A 17,285-nucleotide genomic window follows, 5' to 3' on the forward strand; every position below is an offset into this window, starting at 1 on the left:
ATAAAAAACCTTATGTCTGTCTCAGATATAGCCCTCAATTTAATGAAATAAAAAGAGTAATTAATGTTTGCCGATATTGTATGAAGATAATACATTAGCAAAAATCCTTGAGACAGGAGTCAATATAGTAGCAAGACGGGCTCCCACCATTGGTAATAGAATATCACCAGGTGCCTTTTCATCAAAACCACCTGTACAAAACTGGCTTCGGACAAAAGATTTTTATAAGTGCGGGATGAATAATTGCAGGACGTGCATTCATGCTAATAAAACAAAAATATTTTCCAATTACAATGAGACACAAAGTTATAATATTAACCAATTTATTAATTGTAATAAGTAATGTAGTATACAAAATTGAATGCACAACATGTCATTTAATATACATAGAATGCACTACGAGAAAACTAAAAATTCAGTTCTCAGAACATTATAGGGACATTATTAATAAAAACAACATTACCCGCAATATTTCAATGGCTTCAAAGCATTTCATAGAATAACATAATGGGAATGTATCATCCCTAAAAATATCAGGTCTGGAACACCTTATAACCTCTAAATGCGGCGGAGATGTAAAAAAGCGCCTATTAACGCGCAAAGCATTTTGGATCTTTAACTTAGGAACAAGGTACCCAAATAGTTTAAATAAGAAAAATGAACTAATGTTTCATTACTGATTGTGCTATGTTTCTTTTTTTTGCTTTTCTCTTTCTTTGAATGTATTTTATTAAAAAACTATATACATTTTAATTACTTATTTATATTGTATGTAAAAACTTATGGTTATGTTGCAATGTATTGTAGCACATAATGATGCAGACGAATGGAGGGTTAAATCACATGTTAACCAAGAACATCCTGATTGGAGGATTGAATTTATAAAAATATCATCAGAAATCAGAAGTTTAGCTGTGAAAAAGATGTAGGATCGAAACGCGTAGCTGGATCATTAGTGCCTGCTCTGTGCATACCATTATCCACAAAGGATTGTGCCTACTATGATATTTTAACTATCGGACAATAAAGAAATTTTATTTTAAGGAGCTTGAACATTTACTCTTTGTATGCTGTGGATCACGCCTAGTCCTGCTGGAGTTCCGAGCACCTGTGGCGGTCAGTGAGCTGGCTAGGGCTTCACGCCCAAATTTTACTTTTTTGTGGCCAATATTTGCAGCCTGCTATGAATATCAGCCCGCAGCTGTCTGCATAGCCTTTACTGGCTATTAAAATAGGGGGACCCCCCAAAAAATAACGTGGGGTCCCCCTATATTTTATAGCCAGAAAGGCTACGCAGACAGCTGCGGGCTGATATTTATAGCCTAGAGGGGCCATGGATATTGGCCCCCCGGCTACAAATACCAGTCCGCAGCCGCCCCAGAAATGGCGCATCTGTAAGATGCGCCAATCCGGCACTTAGCCCTTCTCTTCCCACTCCCGTGTAGCGGTGGGATATGGGGTAATAAGGGGTTAATGTCACCTTGCTATTGTAAGGTGACATTAAGCCCGGTTAATAATAGAGAGGCGTCAATAAGACACCTATCCATTACTAATCCTATAGTATTGAAAGAGTTAAAAAAAAAAAAGTATTTTAATATTCTTAATTTCAAAATTTAAAATAATAAACCAACCGTATACTCACTTTCCGCCGTAGTCCAATTAATAACGAATGTCCCACGATGATCTCCCCTATAGAACAATGACATCGGCTGATGTCACTGCTCTATAGGGACTCCAGTGACATACTGACAGGAGACAATGGCTCCTGCAGTGCATCACTGAGAGGTTACTAGAGTTCAAAGTCTCACTTTATGGCAATTGCTGCGTGGGAAAATTTCTCACACAGCAATGCCAAAAGTGAGACTAGGGACCATTTTTTTACAGCGGCGGAGGAATACAGTGCAGAAGGATACCTTCCTCCCATCATTGTGTTCCTGGAGCCCCTAGAGAGTGGTCACATCAGCTGATGCTGCCGTTCTCCACGGGAGATCCTCGTGGGACACTCATGGATTTCTGCGGATCAGGGAGTATATTGGTTGTTTGTTATTTTAATCTTTTTTACAGATGACACTGGCTTCGGGGATCAAAATGACAAGTGATGGTGAGTATGTACTCTATGTTATATCTACTGTATGTCTATATGTATGTATTGTATGTAATGTATGTAGTAAGTATGTAGTATGTATGTTGTATGTATGTAGTATGTTGTATGCATTTATGTAGTATGTTGTATGTATGTATGTAGTATGTATGTTTTGTTTTTACATTCAACACATTAGCCGGATTATGGGACCACTACTGTCCCATCATTGGCTAATGTGTCAATCACTGCCATTGTAGCAGGCATAGCCCGATGGGACTTGTGGTCCCATTGGACAATGCCTGCACACCGGCACAGACCCCCGGCAGGCCGCACAGACCCCCGAGAGGCCCGTACAGACACCCGGCAGGCCGCACAGACCCCCGGCAGGCCGCACAGATCCCCGGCAGGCCGCAAAGATCCCAGAGAAGCCCGTACAGACCCCAGAGAGGCTCATACAGACCTCCGGCAGGCCGCACAGACCCCAGAGAGGCCCGTACAGACCCCCGGCAGGCCGCACAGACCCCCGGCAGGCCGCACAGACCCCCGGCAGGCTACACAGATCCCCGGCAGGCCACACAGACCCCCGAGAGGCCCGTACAGACCCCCAGCAGGCCCGCACAGACCCCCGGCAGCCCGCACTGACCCCCAAGAGGCCCGTACAGACACCCGGCAGGCCCGCACAGACCCCTCACGGTCCCACACAGTCAGGCAGTCTCCGCCCACGCACCGCCCTCACTCTTCCCCTCTCTGGAACAGGATGTACAAGGACTTATTTTAATTCTGATATTTGTGTCCCATTGACTTGCATTGGTATCGCGTATCGGTATCGGGCATATTTGATATTTTTTGGATATCGGCCGATCCAATCCGATATCGATATTTCCGAATATTGGAAGGTATTGCTCAACACTACTCTCCATTGTTTGTAAGTGGGAAAACTTGCAAAATCGGCAGTGTATCAAATACTTATTTTCTCGACTGTAAAGTCTATTCCAGTACGAGTTATTTTTGATGGTCAACAAAATAAGGTTCTCCATTAATTCCCTCTATGTATGATAATGAATTCTTCTCTCTTTGTAGGATTTTGACTTCTAGTTCCTTATGTTTGGTCCTGTTAAGTTAAAAAACACTTCTATAAACCTCCTATGCCGATGCGTTTCCAGTGGTGTCAGCACTTGCATTTTGTGGGCTCTGGTTGTTATGTAATTTGAGCCTTGCATCCAATTAGCACTGCCTTCACTGTTCTCACCTTCGGAAAAACCGAACTATAAGAAGTCAAAGAGAAGTTGCAGCCCTAGCTTCCTGTTGATGTTAAATACGTCTGAGGGTGGGAACAGTGAAGCTGGGGCTGATTGGGTACAGGGAATGTGTGATGTAACAACCTCATATGAGCCCCAAGAATACGAGTGCCAATACCGCCGGAACAGCACCGGCACAGAAGGTGAATATGGTTTTTTTATTTTAACAAGGCCAAATGATGACAAACCCTTTAAGAAAATGCAATTTCCATTTAAAACATTTCCCACATTAAGAACATGAAAAAGGCTTCTCCCCTGTGTGGGTTCTCTGGTGGTGATCAAGATTTGCTTTCCGGGTAAAACATTTCCCACATTCTGAACATGTATAAGGTTTCTTCCTTGTGTGAATTCGCTGGTGCTTAACCAAATCTGATCTCTGGCTAAAACATTTCCCACATTCTGAACATGAAAAAGGCTTCTCTCCCGTGTGAGTTCTCTGGTGTATAAGAAGATCTGATTTCTGGTTAAAACATTTCCCACATTCTGAACAAGAAAAGGGCTTCTCCCCTGTGTGAGTTCTTTGATGTATAACAAAATGAGATTTCTGGTTAAAACATTTCCCACATTCTGAACATGAAAAAGGCTTCTCTCCCGTGTGAGTTCTCTGGTGTATATGAAGATTTGATTTCTGGTTAAAACATTTCCCACATTCTGAACAAGAAAAAGGCTTCTCCCCTGTGTGAGTTCTTTGATGTATAACAATGTAAGATTTCTTGTTAAAACATTTCCCACATTCTGAACAAGAAAAAGGCTTCTCCCCTGTGTGAGTTCTTTGATGTGTAACAAAGTCAGATTTCTTGTTAAAACATTTCCCACATTCTGAACAAGAAAAAGGCTTCTCCATTGTGTGAGTTCTCTGGTGTATAGCAAGATCTGATTTCTGGTTAAAACATCTCCCACACTTGGAACAAGCAAATCTATTCTCTGCTCTGTGAATTTTTTGATGTTTAGGAAAAGACTTTTCAAGGGGAAAACTATTTCCATATTCTGAACGTGAAAATGGCTTCTTTGCTTTAGGAGCAGTTGGTTTTTTAATGCTTATTTTGCGACATTGATTTTCCTTAGTAGTCGGTAATGAATCAGAAGACATGATCTGTTTGAAAGGATCAGATGACAGAGCTTTGCTGTGAAGGGATGATGGTATATCTGGAGTAATGGAATTCACTTCAGTTGTATCCTGTACGATCTTAACATCATCTGATTTAAAAATTGAAAATGTCAGCTGTTCCTCTGATCTCCTGGTACAGTCATCTGTTAAGAAAAAAACAATTACTATTTTTCAACAAAATATCCTCAAATGTTATACTTTTGAGCATTTCTACTTAAACTGTCTGTAAAAATGGCAAGTTGTGTAAAAATATTGAATCATTCACCAAGAAATTGACAGTTCACAGTAGAATAGAAAACTTTATAGCATGAACCAGTAGAAAGTGGTGTTCAACTTTTTGTTCATTCTGCCTCCCACATATGGAATAAAAAGCAACTAATGTAATGTAGGAGAAATGATGTGTTCCATCTCCTCTGAGACCTGCTCCTATGATGTCTGCTTCTGCCATCAGGCACGGTCTTATTCATTCTGCAGGTGCTGGTAAAGGAGGATACATTGGAACCAGAATCTTTGGGGAGCGTAGACTCTGTCCAGCCACTAAGATTAAGGTGCCTGCGACTTGTGAGAACTATCCAGTCTGGCAGTTTGGGTGTGTGTGCTGTCCAACTGAAGTAATATGCTCCCTGCTTCAGCCAATTAGAAAGCACCACACCCTATTAAAGCTTGCAGCATATTGCCGGAAGCTGCCAGATGCAGCCTTGTTTCCTCTGGTTCAGTGCTCTGTGCTCAGCTCCCGGCTTATGTATTTGTTTCCTGTTGTGACCCTGGTCCATTTACTGACTACACTTGCGTCTTCTGATTTTGTATTTTCTCTGCCTTCCCGATCGTGACCAGACAATTTGACTAATGTTGTTGCCATCTCATACTACAGAAAAGCAAGTATCAACGCGGCCCAACCTAGGGGTCTGTGTGTAAGTCCAGATGCATGTAGAGGGGTTAAAGGGTGATGGGCAAAACTATGACTATACACTATAACACATACTGAAATGATCAAGCTGAACAGTCTTTTAAGTATAAAAAATTAGTAACTAATGGTGAAACATCTCTGGGGTAATTAGAGTATGAGGCTCTGTGGCTCTTGGCAATATAAACTATCATAAAGGCCAATATTTTCTATCACATGAGTTTAAAGAAGAAATATTAGACTTTTAAAGAACTATTTATATTAGTGCAAAGCTGAGGTGTCATAAATATAGATATACAGCCATGAACCAAGCACAGCTTAGAGATATATGGCATAGGTGTAATGATTTTTATGTAGTTTATCACAATCCTTCTTGAAGTTATTCGGTTTTAAAAGAAATTGAAAAGGCAGGATAAAGGGAAATTCTGTTGTTATTGTACAGAAATTCACACTTGGCCCTCACTGCACACTTAATGTTATTGATCATAAAAGTAAAGTTTGGCCAGAAAGACTGGACCTGGTCTTGTAGGGACCATATGAGCACATTCAGTAGCACAGAAGAGAGAGAAGATAGATTCATCCAACAAGATATCAGGGATCTACAAAGCTAACAGCATCTTTACCCTCTGTTTTCTCTTACAGGTCCCAACTTGTCACCACATTCTATGTACACTGTCATTTTACTTTGTAATTTACAGATCTGGACAGGTAACGGTCAGCGTCTCCTAATTCCAGGGGGTAGATAGATCCTCAAGGTTGTAAGTTCTATAGAGAAGGGCTCTCAATACCCAAAGTCATTTGAACAGTTTTGGGTGGAGGAGAATGTTGTGGTCTAAAAGAAAAATGGTGATCACACGATTGTAATACGGCTGGACTACACCACCGATAAAGCAGCCACAGACTGTGACTGAGAAGAATCTGTGACTTCTCTGCATTTAGTGGTTACTACTAACCTGGGTAGTCATATGTAGCAATCTCCTCCTTACAACGCTCATCACCCCTCACATATGTCTCTATAGTATTAATATGGGTCAGATCTTCACTCTGAAACAAATATTGTAAAAGTCACAGACGGATGGAGAAGTTACATCTATGATCAGCTCTAAACCTGCCATCTCCACCGTTCTCATTACACAAGTATAAAACATATAATACTGGTGGATAAAGCAACACTCAGCACGAAACCTTCACAGCCGCCTACACATCATAGTGGAGATCTCATGACACCTTCTCCATCTACCTGATGATCCTGAGGAACATTGGGATCTCCTTGATTACAGTCCTGTGGAAGAACAGGACGGGGACATATCTCTGTTGTTATCTTCTTTCCGGATAGATCTGGAGGAAACACATACAGGGACAGAATTCATTCCTTACATACAGATAATTATAGGCCATGTGTATTTAGTCCTGTCTATTACCTGGTGATGTGAGGGGCTGGGGAACCTCCATTATGATGTCCTTGTATATATCTTTGTGTTCTTCTAAATACTCCCACTCCTCCATGGAGAAATAGACAGCGACATCCTGACACCTTATAAGAACCTGACACATACAATGATACCATCATCTCCCAGATCTCTTCATAGCGTTATTGTATAATATACCAGCATTCCCAGCAGTGTCACCTCTCCTGTCAGCAGCTCAATCATCTTGTAAGTGAGTTGTAGGATCTTCTGGTCATTGATGTCCTCATGTATCAGGGGGTGAGGTGGAGGCCCCATGATTGGGCTCAGGGATCTTCCCCACTGCTCAGATACAGGGTCCGGACAGCGCTCACTAGAGGTCTTCTTCACCACTGTGTAATCCTGGTTATGGAGAGACACATTAATAAATCTCACTACAGACATTTCCAGAGTCCTCATCTCTCCAGTTCTGTTCATCTGTTATTTCTATAGATAAGAATGATGTAATGCAGACCTGGGCAAAGTGCTGCCTGTGGGCCACATCAGACCCTGTGGCTGTCTCAGTCCGGCCCGCTGACAGAGACAGCTGTGGGGCTGGAAACCAGGAGGTCCACCATGCCGTCCACTTGCTGTCTCCATCTACACTGACTTCTTTGGTGGAGGAGTGGCCTCTGGCCACTTCCTTCACCAATTAGCATGTGAAACAGCTGACGCGATGATGTCATTTCTTCACATCAGCTGTGTACTGTGGAGAGTCAGTGCACAGGAGGCAGGGAGAGAAGCAGAAGGGAATAGGACTGAGGTATGTAGTATTTTTTCTTTTTCATGTGTATGGGATGTTTGGGTGGGCATGGGGGTGACATGCTGCATATGAAGAGGCTATAGTGGTGACATGTTGCACATGGAGAGGCTATGGGGTTGGCATGCTGCACATGGGGAGGCTAATGACCTCCGGTTAGCATCCTCAATAATCAGAACCTCCCACTCCCGTCTCCAAGACTTTACACGTGCTGCGCCGATTCTTTGGAATGCACTACCTAGGTTAATACGATTAATCCCCAATCCCCACAGTTTTAAGCGTGCCCTAAAAATGCATTTGTTCAGACTGGCCTACCGCGTCAACGCACTAACCTAATTATCCCTGTGTGGCCTATTAAAAATAGAAAAAAAAAACAAAAACACATAATCAGGTTCCTTGCATCGTGTTCTCATACACTTTATGCAGTTAATAGCCCTCTGTGTCTGTACTGCTACATACTTAGGCAGTTAACTGGTTCATGCAGCTTTACATGAACACCCGATCCTTACACTATGGCTGGTCCAAATAACTAAAGCAATTGTTACCATCCACCTCTCGTGTCTCCCCTTTTCCTCATAGTTTGTAAGCTTGCGAGCAGGGCCCTCATTCCTCCTGGTATCTGTTTTGAACTGTGATTTCTGTTATGCTGTAATGTCTATTGTCTGTACAAGTCCCCTCTATAAGTTGTAAAGCGCTGCGGAATATGTTGGCGCTATATAAATAAAAATTATTATTATTATTATACGGGACTCATTCAGTATATGAGGAGGCTGTGTGGGGCTCATGCAGTATATAGGGAGGTTGTGGGAGCCTCATGCAGTATATAGGGAGGATGTGGGGGCCTTATACAGTATATAGGGAGGCTGTGAGGGCCTCATGCAGTATATATGGAGGCTATGTGGCGCTCATGCAGTATATAGGTAAGCTGTGTGTGACTCATGCAGTATATATAGGGAGGCTGTGTGGGACTCATGCAGTATACATAGGAAGGCTGTGTGGGGCTCATGCAGAGTATAAAGGGAGTGTGTGCGTGTGGCTCATGCAGTGTATATAGGGAGGCTGTGTGGGGCTCATACAGTATATAAAGGGAGGCTTTATGAGGCTCATGCAGTATATATAGGGAGCAAAGCCGGACTAGCCATCTGGCAAAAGCCAGATGGGCTTGTCCGGGTGTGACAAAAACCAAAACAATTATAAAGTGAGGTCTTATATCGAGTAGAAAAAAACAAAACAGAAAAAGAATATGAGTTTCCTAATAATTCTTAAAGGGAACCTGTCACCTGAATTTGGCGGGTCCGGTTTTGGGTCAAATGGGCGGTGTTTTCGGGTCTTTTATTAACCCTTTTTGTCCCGCTGGCCACATACTGATCGCGAAATTGTCTTGCCGTTGATTCGCTTTCCTGCAGTTAATGCGTGCACAAAGCAATCTTGCCTTGCGCACGCGCAGTATGCTTTGCCAAACTGCGGGCAAAGACGAAAACCATTAGTGCGCATGCGCCGGCGCACTATGTCCCGGAAGTATTTCGCTGTGTTCCGGGACATATTGAACATTGGACATAGTGAATATTCACTGACTGTAATGAGCGGTCCCACGTGACCGCTCACACAGGAGACGCTGCAGCGCTGCGAGGAGAGAGGAGACATCGCGGGAGCTGGGTGAGTATTTCTTCTGCAATGGGCCGGGCGGCGCACTGGGGGGGGGGAAGCGGGGGGCAGATGCAAACTTTAGGGGGAGGCGGGGGGCACATACAAACTTTATTTAAAAAAAAAACAAAAAACTTGATCTTTCATCTCTTCTCTCCAGCGAGGGAGAAGAGATGAATTCCGCCTTCAGCACCACAGCGGGGGGACAGCGCTTAGTGTAGCGCTGTCTCTCCTGCACGGTCCGTGTGGTCCTCAGGCGACACACACACGGGCAGCACACGGATGCTGCACGTGTGCCATACTGATCTGCCACGTGAGCACATGGACATGGATATCTCCGGTACCGTTTTTTTCCGCTAACGGAAATATCAGGACGTGTGAAAGAGGCCTGAGACAGCTTTCTGAAATTGTCAAGGACTGGGATGCCCCACTACCTCCTGATAAGGAACCAAAATGGGAAACCTGGAAGCAGTCTTTGTGAGCCTTGGATAAAATCTATATACCGAGATGCTACGCTGTAAACTCACTTGCTGCTAGCACTAGGACGGAACTCCATGTGTTCTCGGATGCATCCACGGAGGCCATTGCAGCTGTTGCCTACCTGAAGGTGACGAGATCCGATAATCAAGATCACGTTGGCTAAGTTGGCTCCCAAGCCTGACCACACCATTCCCAGGCTCGAACTCTGTGGGGCTGTGCTTGCAGTAGAACTTGCAGACTTTATTCGGCATGAGCTGGACACTCACATAGATGACGTACAATAATAAAGTAACAGTAAAGTTGTCTTAGGTTACATCTACAACCAAACAAGGAGCTTCTACGTGTACGTCAGTAACCACATTGAGAGAATAAGGTCTTCCAAACCTGAACAGTGGCACTATATCCCGGTTCCCTGAAAAATGCCCACAAGAAAATTGCACACAGGAAAAATGCCCACAGGAAAAATGCCCACAGGAAAATTCCCCACACGGAAAATTGCCAATTACAGCATCACAAAAGTTTCAGATCTATATTTCAGGTGCAAGGTGAGGATGTTCACATAATATGTGATCAACTTGTGATTTACAGTTGACCTAGTGCAAAACTGCAAAAATGATGATCTGTGGTTTGCAGCAGTCTGTCATTCTCAGCAGTAGAGAGATCTAGTCTGCTCTCATCTTGCACGGATTCTGCCTTACTCCTCCCACCAGCCCCAAACAGCAGCACATGCAGAAACAGCAGCAGTGGGATCCAGAGGAGCCATCACTGCTATCAGTACCCACAAAAGTATCACTGCTGCTGGCAGAGATAGTTGGTCCTGGAAGCCCAGAAGGCACAGCAGAAAGGTAAGATTCTGTCACTTGTACCACTTTGTGTTCTTGCTGAGAATGCATACCTCCCAACCATCCCGGACCCAGCGGGACTGTCCCGATTTTGACAGTCAGCCCCGCGATCCCGGGCGGGACATTAGTTGTCCCACACTGGTTGGGAGGTGTGTATATCACCCGGTTAGCTCCCTGAGCCCCTGCACCCGCAGAGCAGCATATTGGCTGCTCTGTGCACACAGGACCTGTGATGAAGTCACAGGATGGGAGGAGTCAGGGGGTCACATGATCGGGAGACCTCCATGTACAGGACTCTGCTGGTTGTCATGGCGCTGGAGGAAGGTAAGCGTATGTGTGAGGTCAGGAGGTGTTTACAGTGTGGATGTAGCAGAGCCGTGTGTGTACGAGATGTATGGAGCGGAGCAGCATGTGAAACGTGTATGGAGCGGAGTCTTCTGTTTAACAGGTGTGCGGAGCAGAGCCACGTGTGTACGAGGTGTACAGAACAGAGCCATGTGTGTACAAGGTATACGGAGTGGAGCAGCGTGTGCAATATGTATGGAGCGGAGCCGTGTGTGTATGAGGTGTATGGAGCGGAGCCATGTGTGTACGAGGTGTACGGAGTGGAGCCGTGTGTGTACGAGATGTATGGAGAGGAGCCGTGTGTGGATAACGTGTATGGAGCGGAGTCGTGTGTGTACGAGGTGTATGGAGCGGAGTCGCATGTGTCCCTCTTTCCCTTTCTCAAGTTGGGAGGTATGGAATGTATGATATGCTTTTGCAGTGGAGTCCGATGGGCCCCAGTGCGAAATTTGGCCCTTCCCCCACACACACACGTTGGTCAGATGTACGGGCCCCTGTAGTGTTCAAAATTCTATAAAGACATATGAATTGCCCCCCTCCCCCTTCATTATGTAGTAATGTCCCCCATACTGGTATATATGCCCATCATCCTATAATCTCCCCTATGATTCTATATTATTCTCCTGCCCTGCAGAGCATCTCAGCTATAATTCTATATTATTCTCCTGATATGCAGAGCATCTCACCTATAATTCTATATTATTCTCCTGCCCTGCAGAGTATCTCACCTATAATTCTATACTATCCCCCTGTCCTGCAGAGCATCTCACCTATTATTCTATATTATTCTCCTGCCCTGCAGAGCATCTCACCTGTAATTCTATACTATTCTCCTGATCTGCAGAGCATCTCCCCTATAATTCTATATTATTCTCCTGCCCTGCAGAGCATCTCACCTATAATTCTATATTATTTTCCTGCCCTGCAGAGCATGTCACCTATAATTCTATATTATTCTCCTGCCCTGCAGAGCATCTCACATATACTTGCATACTATCCCCCTGTCCTGCAGAGCATTTAGCCTATAGCTCTATGCTATTCTCTTTTCTGCGGAGCATCTCACCTATAACTCTCTACTGTTTTCCTGTGGGTATTCATGTCTGTGGGCACTTTTCACATATCATGTGAACACCTTGCATCTGAAATATCATAGATCTGAAACTTTGTGATGATGCAATTGGCAATTTTCCATGTGGGGAATTTTCATGTGGGGAATTTTCATGTGGGGAATTTTCCTGTGGGCATTTTTCTGGTCACCCTATATCCCATCTGATCTTAATCCAGCCGACCATGCCACTAGACCTATGTCTATAAATTCCTTTGCTAACTCTTCTTGGCTTTCAGGTTCAAAGTTTCTGCTGGAACAGAAGGGAAGTGAGTGTTTCCAGGAAGTCTTCAGCATCCAGGATCCAGATGATGATCCAGAAGTCCGCTCCGAGGTCAGTGCTCTGGCCACGAACGCTAAACCAACATCCACCCTCGGTTGTCAGCGCTTCGAACGCTTCTCCAATTGGATGAAACTCATCAAGACTATCGCAAGGTTAGTCCAAATTGCGAGATCTTATCACAATTCACATGGAAACAAAGACTGTCATGGTTGGCACGTCTGCCAAAAAAACTCTCTGCTGAGGACATTTCTCCCTGCGAGTCACTTATAATGCTTTATGTCCAGCAGTGTATTCAGTACCGAATGGGAATGCTTATACCACAAACAGCAGATCCCTCTGAAAAGCCCCATTGCCCATTTGAATCCACTAATGGACAACTGCGGTTTGCTGAGAGTCGGTGGTCGATTTAAACGAGCCAAGCTAGAGTTTTCAGAGCAACATCCTTGCATCATTCCCAGTAGACATCACATCACCGATCTACTGATTCGGCACTTTCATGAAAAAAACGAACACCAAGGCACGCAGATCACAGAGGGCACGTTACGGTCTGCAGGACTTTGTATCATAGGCATGAAAAGACGTGTAGCGGGATCAATACATCGCTGTGTGCAATGTCGCAAAACTAGAGGAAAACAGGTGCATCAGCAAATAGCCGACCTACCCTTCGACAGTCTGAGTTCCAAACCGCCTTTCACCTACATTGGCCTAGACGTCTTTGGGCCATGGATGGTATCTGCACGCAGGACTCGTGGAGGTCATACCAACAGCAAATGTTGGGCCGTACTATTCACTTGCATGAGTATCCGTGCCATTCACATAGAAGTGATAGAATCTATGGACACATCCAGCCTGATTAACGCTCTTCGGCGGTTTCTAGAGATCAGAGGAACAGTGAAACAATTAAGGTCTGACCGCGGAAGCACATCGGTGCATGTCGAGAGCTGGATAGTGACATCAAGCCAATTCAGGATCAACTGGCAGAAAGAGGTTGCACCTAGATCTACAATCCTCCGCATAGTTCTCACATGGGAGGTTCCTGGGAAAGGATGATTGGGATCTCACGCAACATCTTGAACTCTATGCTTATGGACATAAACTCTTCAAGACTTACGCATGAGACCTTGGTTACTCTTCTGGCTGAAGTTTCTGCCATAATCAACTCAAGACCCCTTGTCCCAGTGTCAATGGATCCTGAAATGCCAACTATTCTTACGCCGGCTACTCTTCTTACCCAAAAGATTGGAAACGCGCTAACAGTCAGTGGAGAGTTTACTCACGCAAACTCCTACCAGAAGCAGTGGAAACGCGTACAGTACCTCGCTGATTACTTCTGGAACCGGTGGAAAAAGGAGTACCTTGTGGTTCTGCAAGGAAGAAAATGGCGACAGAGTAAACCGAACTTGAAAGAAGGAGATATCGTATTAATGAAGGAACAACAAGCTCAAAGGATTGACTGGCCTATGGGAATCATAACAAAGTGTCTTGACCAAGTTCTAATAATGTTTTTGGATATTACGTTATAGATTTAAATTTTTTCAATAAATTCTTTGGAGGCATGTAATATAGCATGTAGGGGGATTGGGATTGTGGTATCCGCACTCTGTGTCCAAGGCTTCTGGACATCTCTCCACCAATTAATTATTAAAGATAATGTCGCCGCAGTATGGTACTTTTGAGGATCTGGGGCTCCCATGCCCCCCCTAGACTTGGGAAGTGATAGCGTCGCATAATTGATTCTGGGCCTAGAATCACTCCAGATATACCTTCCAAACATCGAGCGTACCCTTGAGAAGAATGCATTGGGGACGGTTATTGGTAACATTCTGGAAATATAACTGAATTTAGGGAGTATAAATCCTTTCAGAAGATTCTTCCTTCCTATCCATGAGATGTAAGGGGCTCTCCAAGATTTCATCAACTCCATGGTATTATTAAGAAGTGGAGTGTAGATAAGTGAGATGAGTAAATGCCAGTGCGGACTCACATTAATTCCTAAGTATTTGATGAATTTCGAGTTCCATTTTATTGGAAATTTAGTTGTGATGCCTCGGATGATTTTTTGCTCTACGTTTATGCTCATTGCTTCCGATTTGTCTAAATTTATTTTAAAATTGGAGAGAGTCCCAAACTTCTCGAACAAACCTTAGGCTACGTTCACATTTGCGGTCAGCGCCGCAGCGTCGGGCGCCGCAGCGTCGCCGCATGCGTCATGCGCCCCTATATTTAACATGGGGGCGCATGGACATGCGTTGTGCTGCGTTTTGCGCTGCATGGCCGCAAGCGTTGGACGCAAGAAACGCATCAAGTTGCATTTTTTTTGCGTCCAACTTTCGGCCAAAAAGGACGCATGCGGCGCAAAACGCAGCGTTTTAGCGTGCGTTTTGCCGCGTTTTTGTTTGCGTTGTGCGCTGCGGCGCCGACGCTGCGGCGCACAACGCAAATGTGAACGTAGCCTAACACTGCTGGCATCTCTCTATCAGGGCTGGTTAGAGTTAGTAGTAAGTCATCGGCAAAGGCCGCTACTGTATGGGTTGATCCTTCCACTTGAACTCCCACTATTTCTGGGTGCTGTCTTATATTCTGGATTACAGTTTCGATCAACAGGACAAACAGTGTAGGGGACAAGGGACAACCCTGTCGCGTGCCATTCTTAATTTCAAAGGGGGCGGAAAGATCTCCGTTTACCCTCACTTTTGCGGTAGGGGAATTATACATTTGAAAAATAGCTTTTATTAGGATCGGTGGGAAGCCAAAGCGTCCCAACGTCTCCTGCATGAATGTCCAGTCCACCCTGTCGAACGCCTTCTCAGCGTCTGTCCCCAGCAGAACCAATGGTTTGCTGTGAGTGATAGCATGTTGCATTAGATAGAGTATTTTCAAAGAATTGTCTCTTCCTTCTCTGCCCCTCACAAAACCTGTTTGCTCTGGCAAAACCAATGAGTCTAGTATCAGGTTGATTCGATTGGCGATCATTTTTGCAAACAATTTAAGATCATTGTTTAGAAGAGAAATCGGCCTGTAGTTGCTGCACACTTTGGGGTCCTTTCCCTCCTTGTGTATTAGAGAGATATGGGCCTCTAATGTTTGTTTGGGAAAGGGTGCTCCTTCTAGTGTTTTATTGAACAATTTGAGAAGAAGGGGGCTGAGGATCTCCTGGAAGGTTTTGTAATAAGAGCTTGGGAGTCCATCAGGCCCTGGACTTTTACCCATTGGACAGCTCGACAGGGCGGACGGGAGTTCACTTAGCCCAAAGGGGACCGCCAAATCAGTCCCTCACTGAGGGACGGGAGTTTTAGTGATTCAAGGAATAAGTTGATCTCGACTTTACGTTTAGTTAATTGGTCGACAGTTTCACCCTGGCATATATTATATAAGTCGGCATAATAATCTCTGAAGGCAGAGGCAATTTCTTCGGGGTTTTTATTGAGTATATTAACCCCTTCACCCCCAAGGGTGGTTTGCACGTTAATGACCGGGCCAATTTTTACAATTCTGACCACTGTCCCTTTATGAGGCTATTATAACTCTGGAATGCTTTGACGGATCTTGGCGATTCAGACATTGTTTTCTCGTGACATATTGTACTTCATGTTAGTGGTAAAATTTATTCGATATAACTTGCGTTTATTTGTGAAAAAAATGGAAATTTGGCGAAAATTTAGAAAATTTTGTAATTTTCCAACTTTGAATTTTTATGCCCTTAAAGGGAACCTGTCACCACGTTTTTGGAAGATGGGATAAAAATAGCGTTAGATAGGGGCAGAGGTGGGCATTACATTAGTGTGTTTGTTATGCGTTTATTACCCACCTAAGTTGCCGAAATACGTTTGCAAAGTCTCCGTTTTCGCCTGTCAATCAGGCTGGTCTGGTCAAAAGGGCGTTGTCTTCCCCCAGATTTTGCGTAGTTTTCCGTTGGTGGCGTAGTGGTGTGCGCATGCCCAAGGTCCCGAATCCTCTGCCAGGGGATTTAAAAGAGCGCGCTGTTCGTTTTCATTGGTGATCGGTGGGCGCGGCCATCTTCCTTTGGCCGCGCGTGCGCAGAAGCGGCGCTCTGCTGGCCGCGGCTTCAGGAAAATGGCCGCCGCGATATCCATCTGCGCACGCGCGGCATCCCGCGGCCATTTTCCTGAAGCCGCGGCCAGCAGAGCGCCGCTTCTGCGCACGCGCGGCCAAAGGAAGATGGCCGCGCCCACCGATCACCAATGAAAACGAACAGCGCGCTCTTTTAAATCCCCTGGCAGAGGATTCCGGACTTTGGGCATGCGCACACCACTACGCCACCAACGGAAAACTACGCAAAATCTGGGGGAAGACAAGACGCCCTTTTGACCAGACCAGCCTGATTGACAGGCGAAAACGGAGACTTTGCAAACGTATTTCGGCAACTTAGGTGGGTAATAAACGCATAACAAACACACTAATGTAATGCCCACCTCTGCCCCTATTTAACGCTATTTTTATCCCATCTTCCAAAAACGTGGTGACAGGTTCCCTTTAAATCACAGACATATGTCACGCAAAATACTTAATAAGTAACATTTCCCACATGTCTACTTTACATCAGTACAATTTTGGAACCAAAATTTTTTTTTGTGACGGAGTTATAAGGGTTAAAAGTTGACCAGCAATTTCTCATTTTTACAACACCATTTTTTTTTAGGGACCACATCTCATTTGAAGTCATTTTGAGGGGTCTATATGATAGAAAATACCCAAGTGTGACACCATTCTAAAAACTGCACCCCTCACGGTGCTCAAAACCACATTCAAGAAGTTTATTAACCCTTCAGGTGTTTCACAAGAATTTTTGGAATGTTTAAATAAAAATGAACAATTAATTTTTTTCACACAAAATTTATTTCAGCTCCAATTTGTTTTATTTTACCAAGGGTAACAGGAGAAAATGGACCCCAAAAGTTGTTGTACAATTTGTCCTGAGTACGCTGATACCCCATATGTGGGGGTAAACCACTGTTTGGGCGTATGGC

The 17,285-nt window shown here is 44.4% G+C and overlaps 1 protein-coding gene across 3 annotated transcripts in view; it reads right to left on the reverse strand.

Moving 5' to 3' along the window:
• Positions 1 to 320: 320 nt before the first annotated feature.
• Positions 321 to 17,285, reverse strand: part of LOC143767607 (uncharacterized) — an 87,746-nt gene continuing 70,781 nt past the window's right edge. For all 3 annotated transcript variants that reach the window (XM_077256036.1, XM_077256037.1, XM_077256038.1), the window contains 5 exons: positions 7,022 to 7,201; positions 6,815 to 6,938; positions 6,634 to 6,731; positions 6,347 to 6,437; positions 321 to 4,632 (listed from right to left, as the gene is read on the reverse strand). In XM_077256036.1, the coding sequence (XP_077112151.1) occupies positions 3,611 to 4,632; positions 6,347 to 6,437; positions 6,634 to 6,731; positions 6,815 to 6,938; positions 7,022 to 7,201 (1,515 nt within the window). In that variant the 3' untranslated portion in view covers positions 321 to 3,610. The remainder of the gene's footprint in view (positions 4,633 to 6,346; positions 6,438 to 6,633; positions 6,732 to 6,814; positions 6,939 to 7,021; positions 7,202 to 17,285) is intronic.

This window comes from Ranitomeya variabilis, chromosome 4, assembly GCF_051348905.1.
Source record: "Ranitomeya variabilis isolate aRanVar5 chromosome 4, aRanVar5.hap1, whole genome shotgun sequence".
NCBI lineage: Eukaryota > Metazoa > Chordata > Amphibia > Anura > Dendrobatidae > Ranitomeya > Ranitomeya variabilis.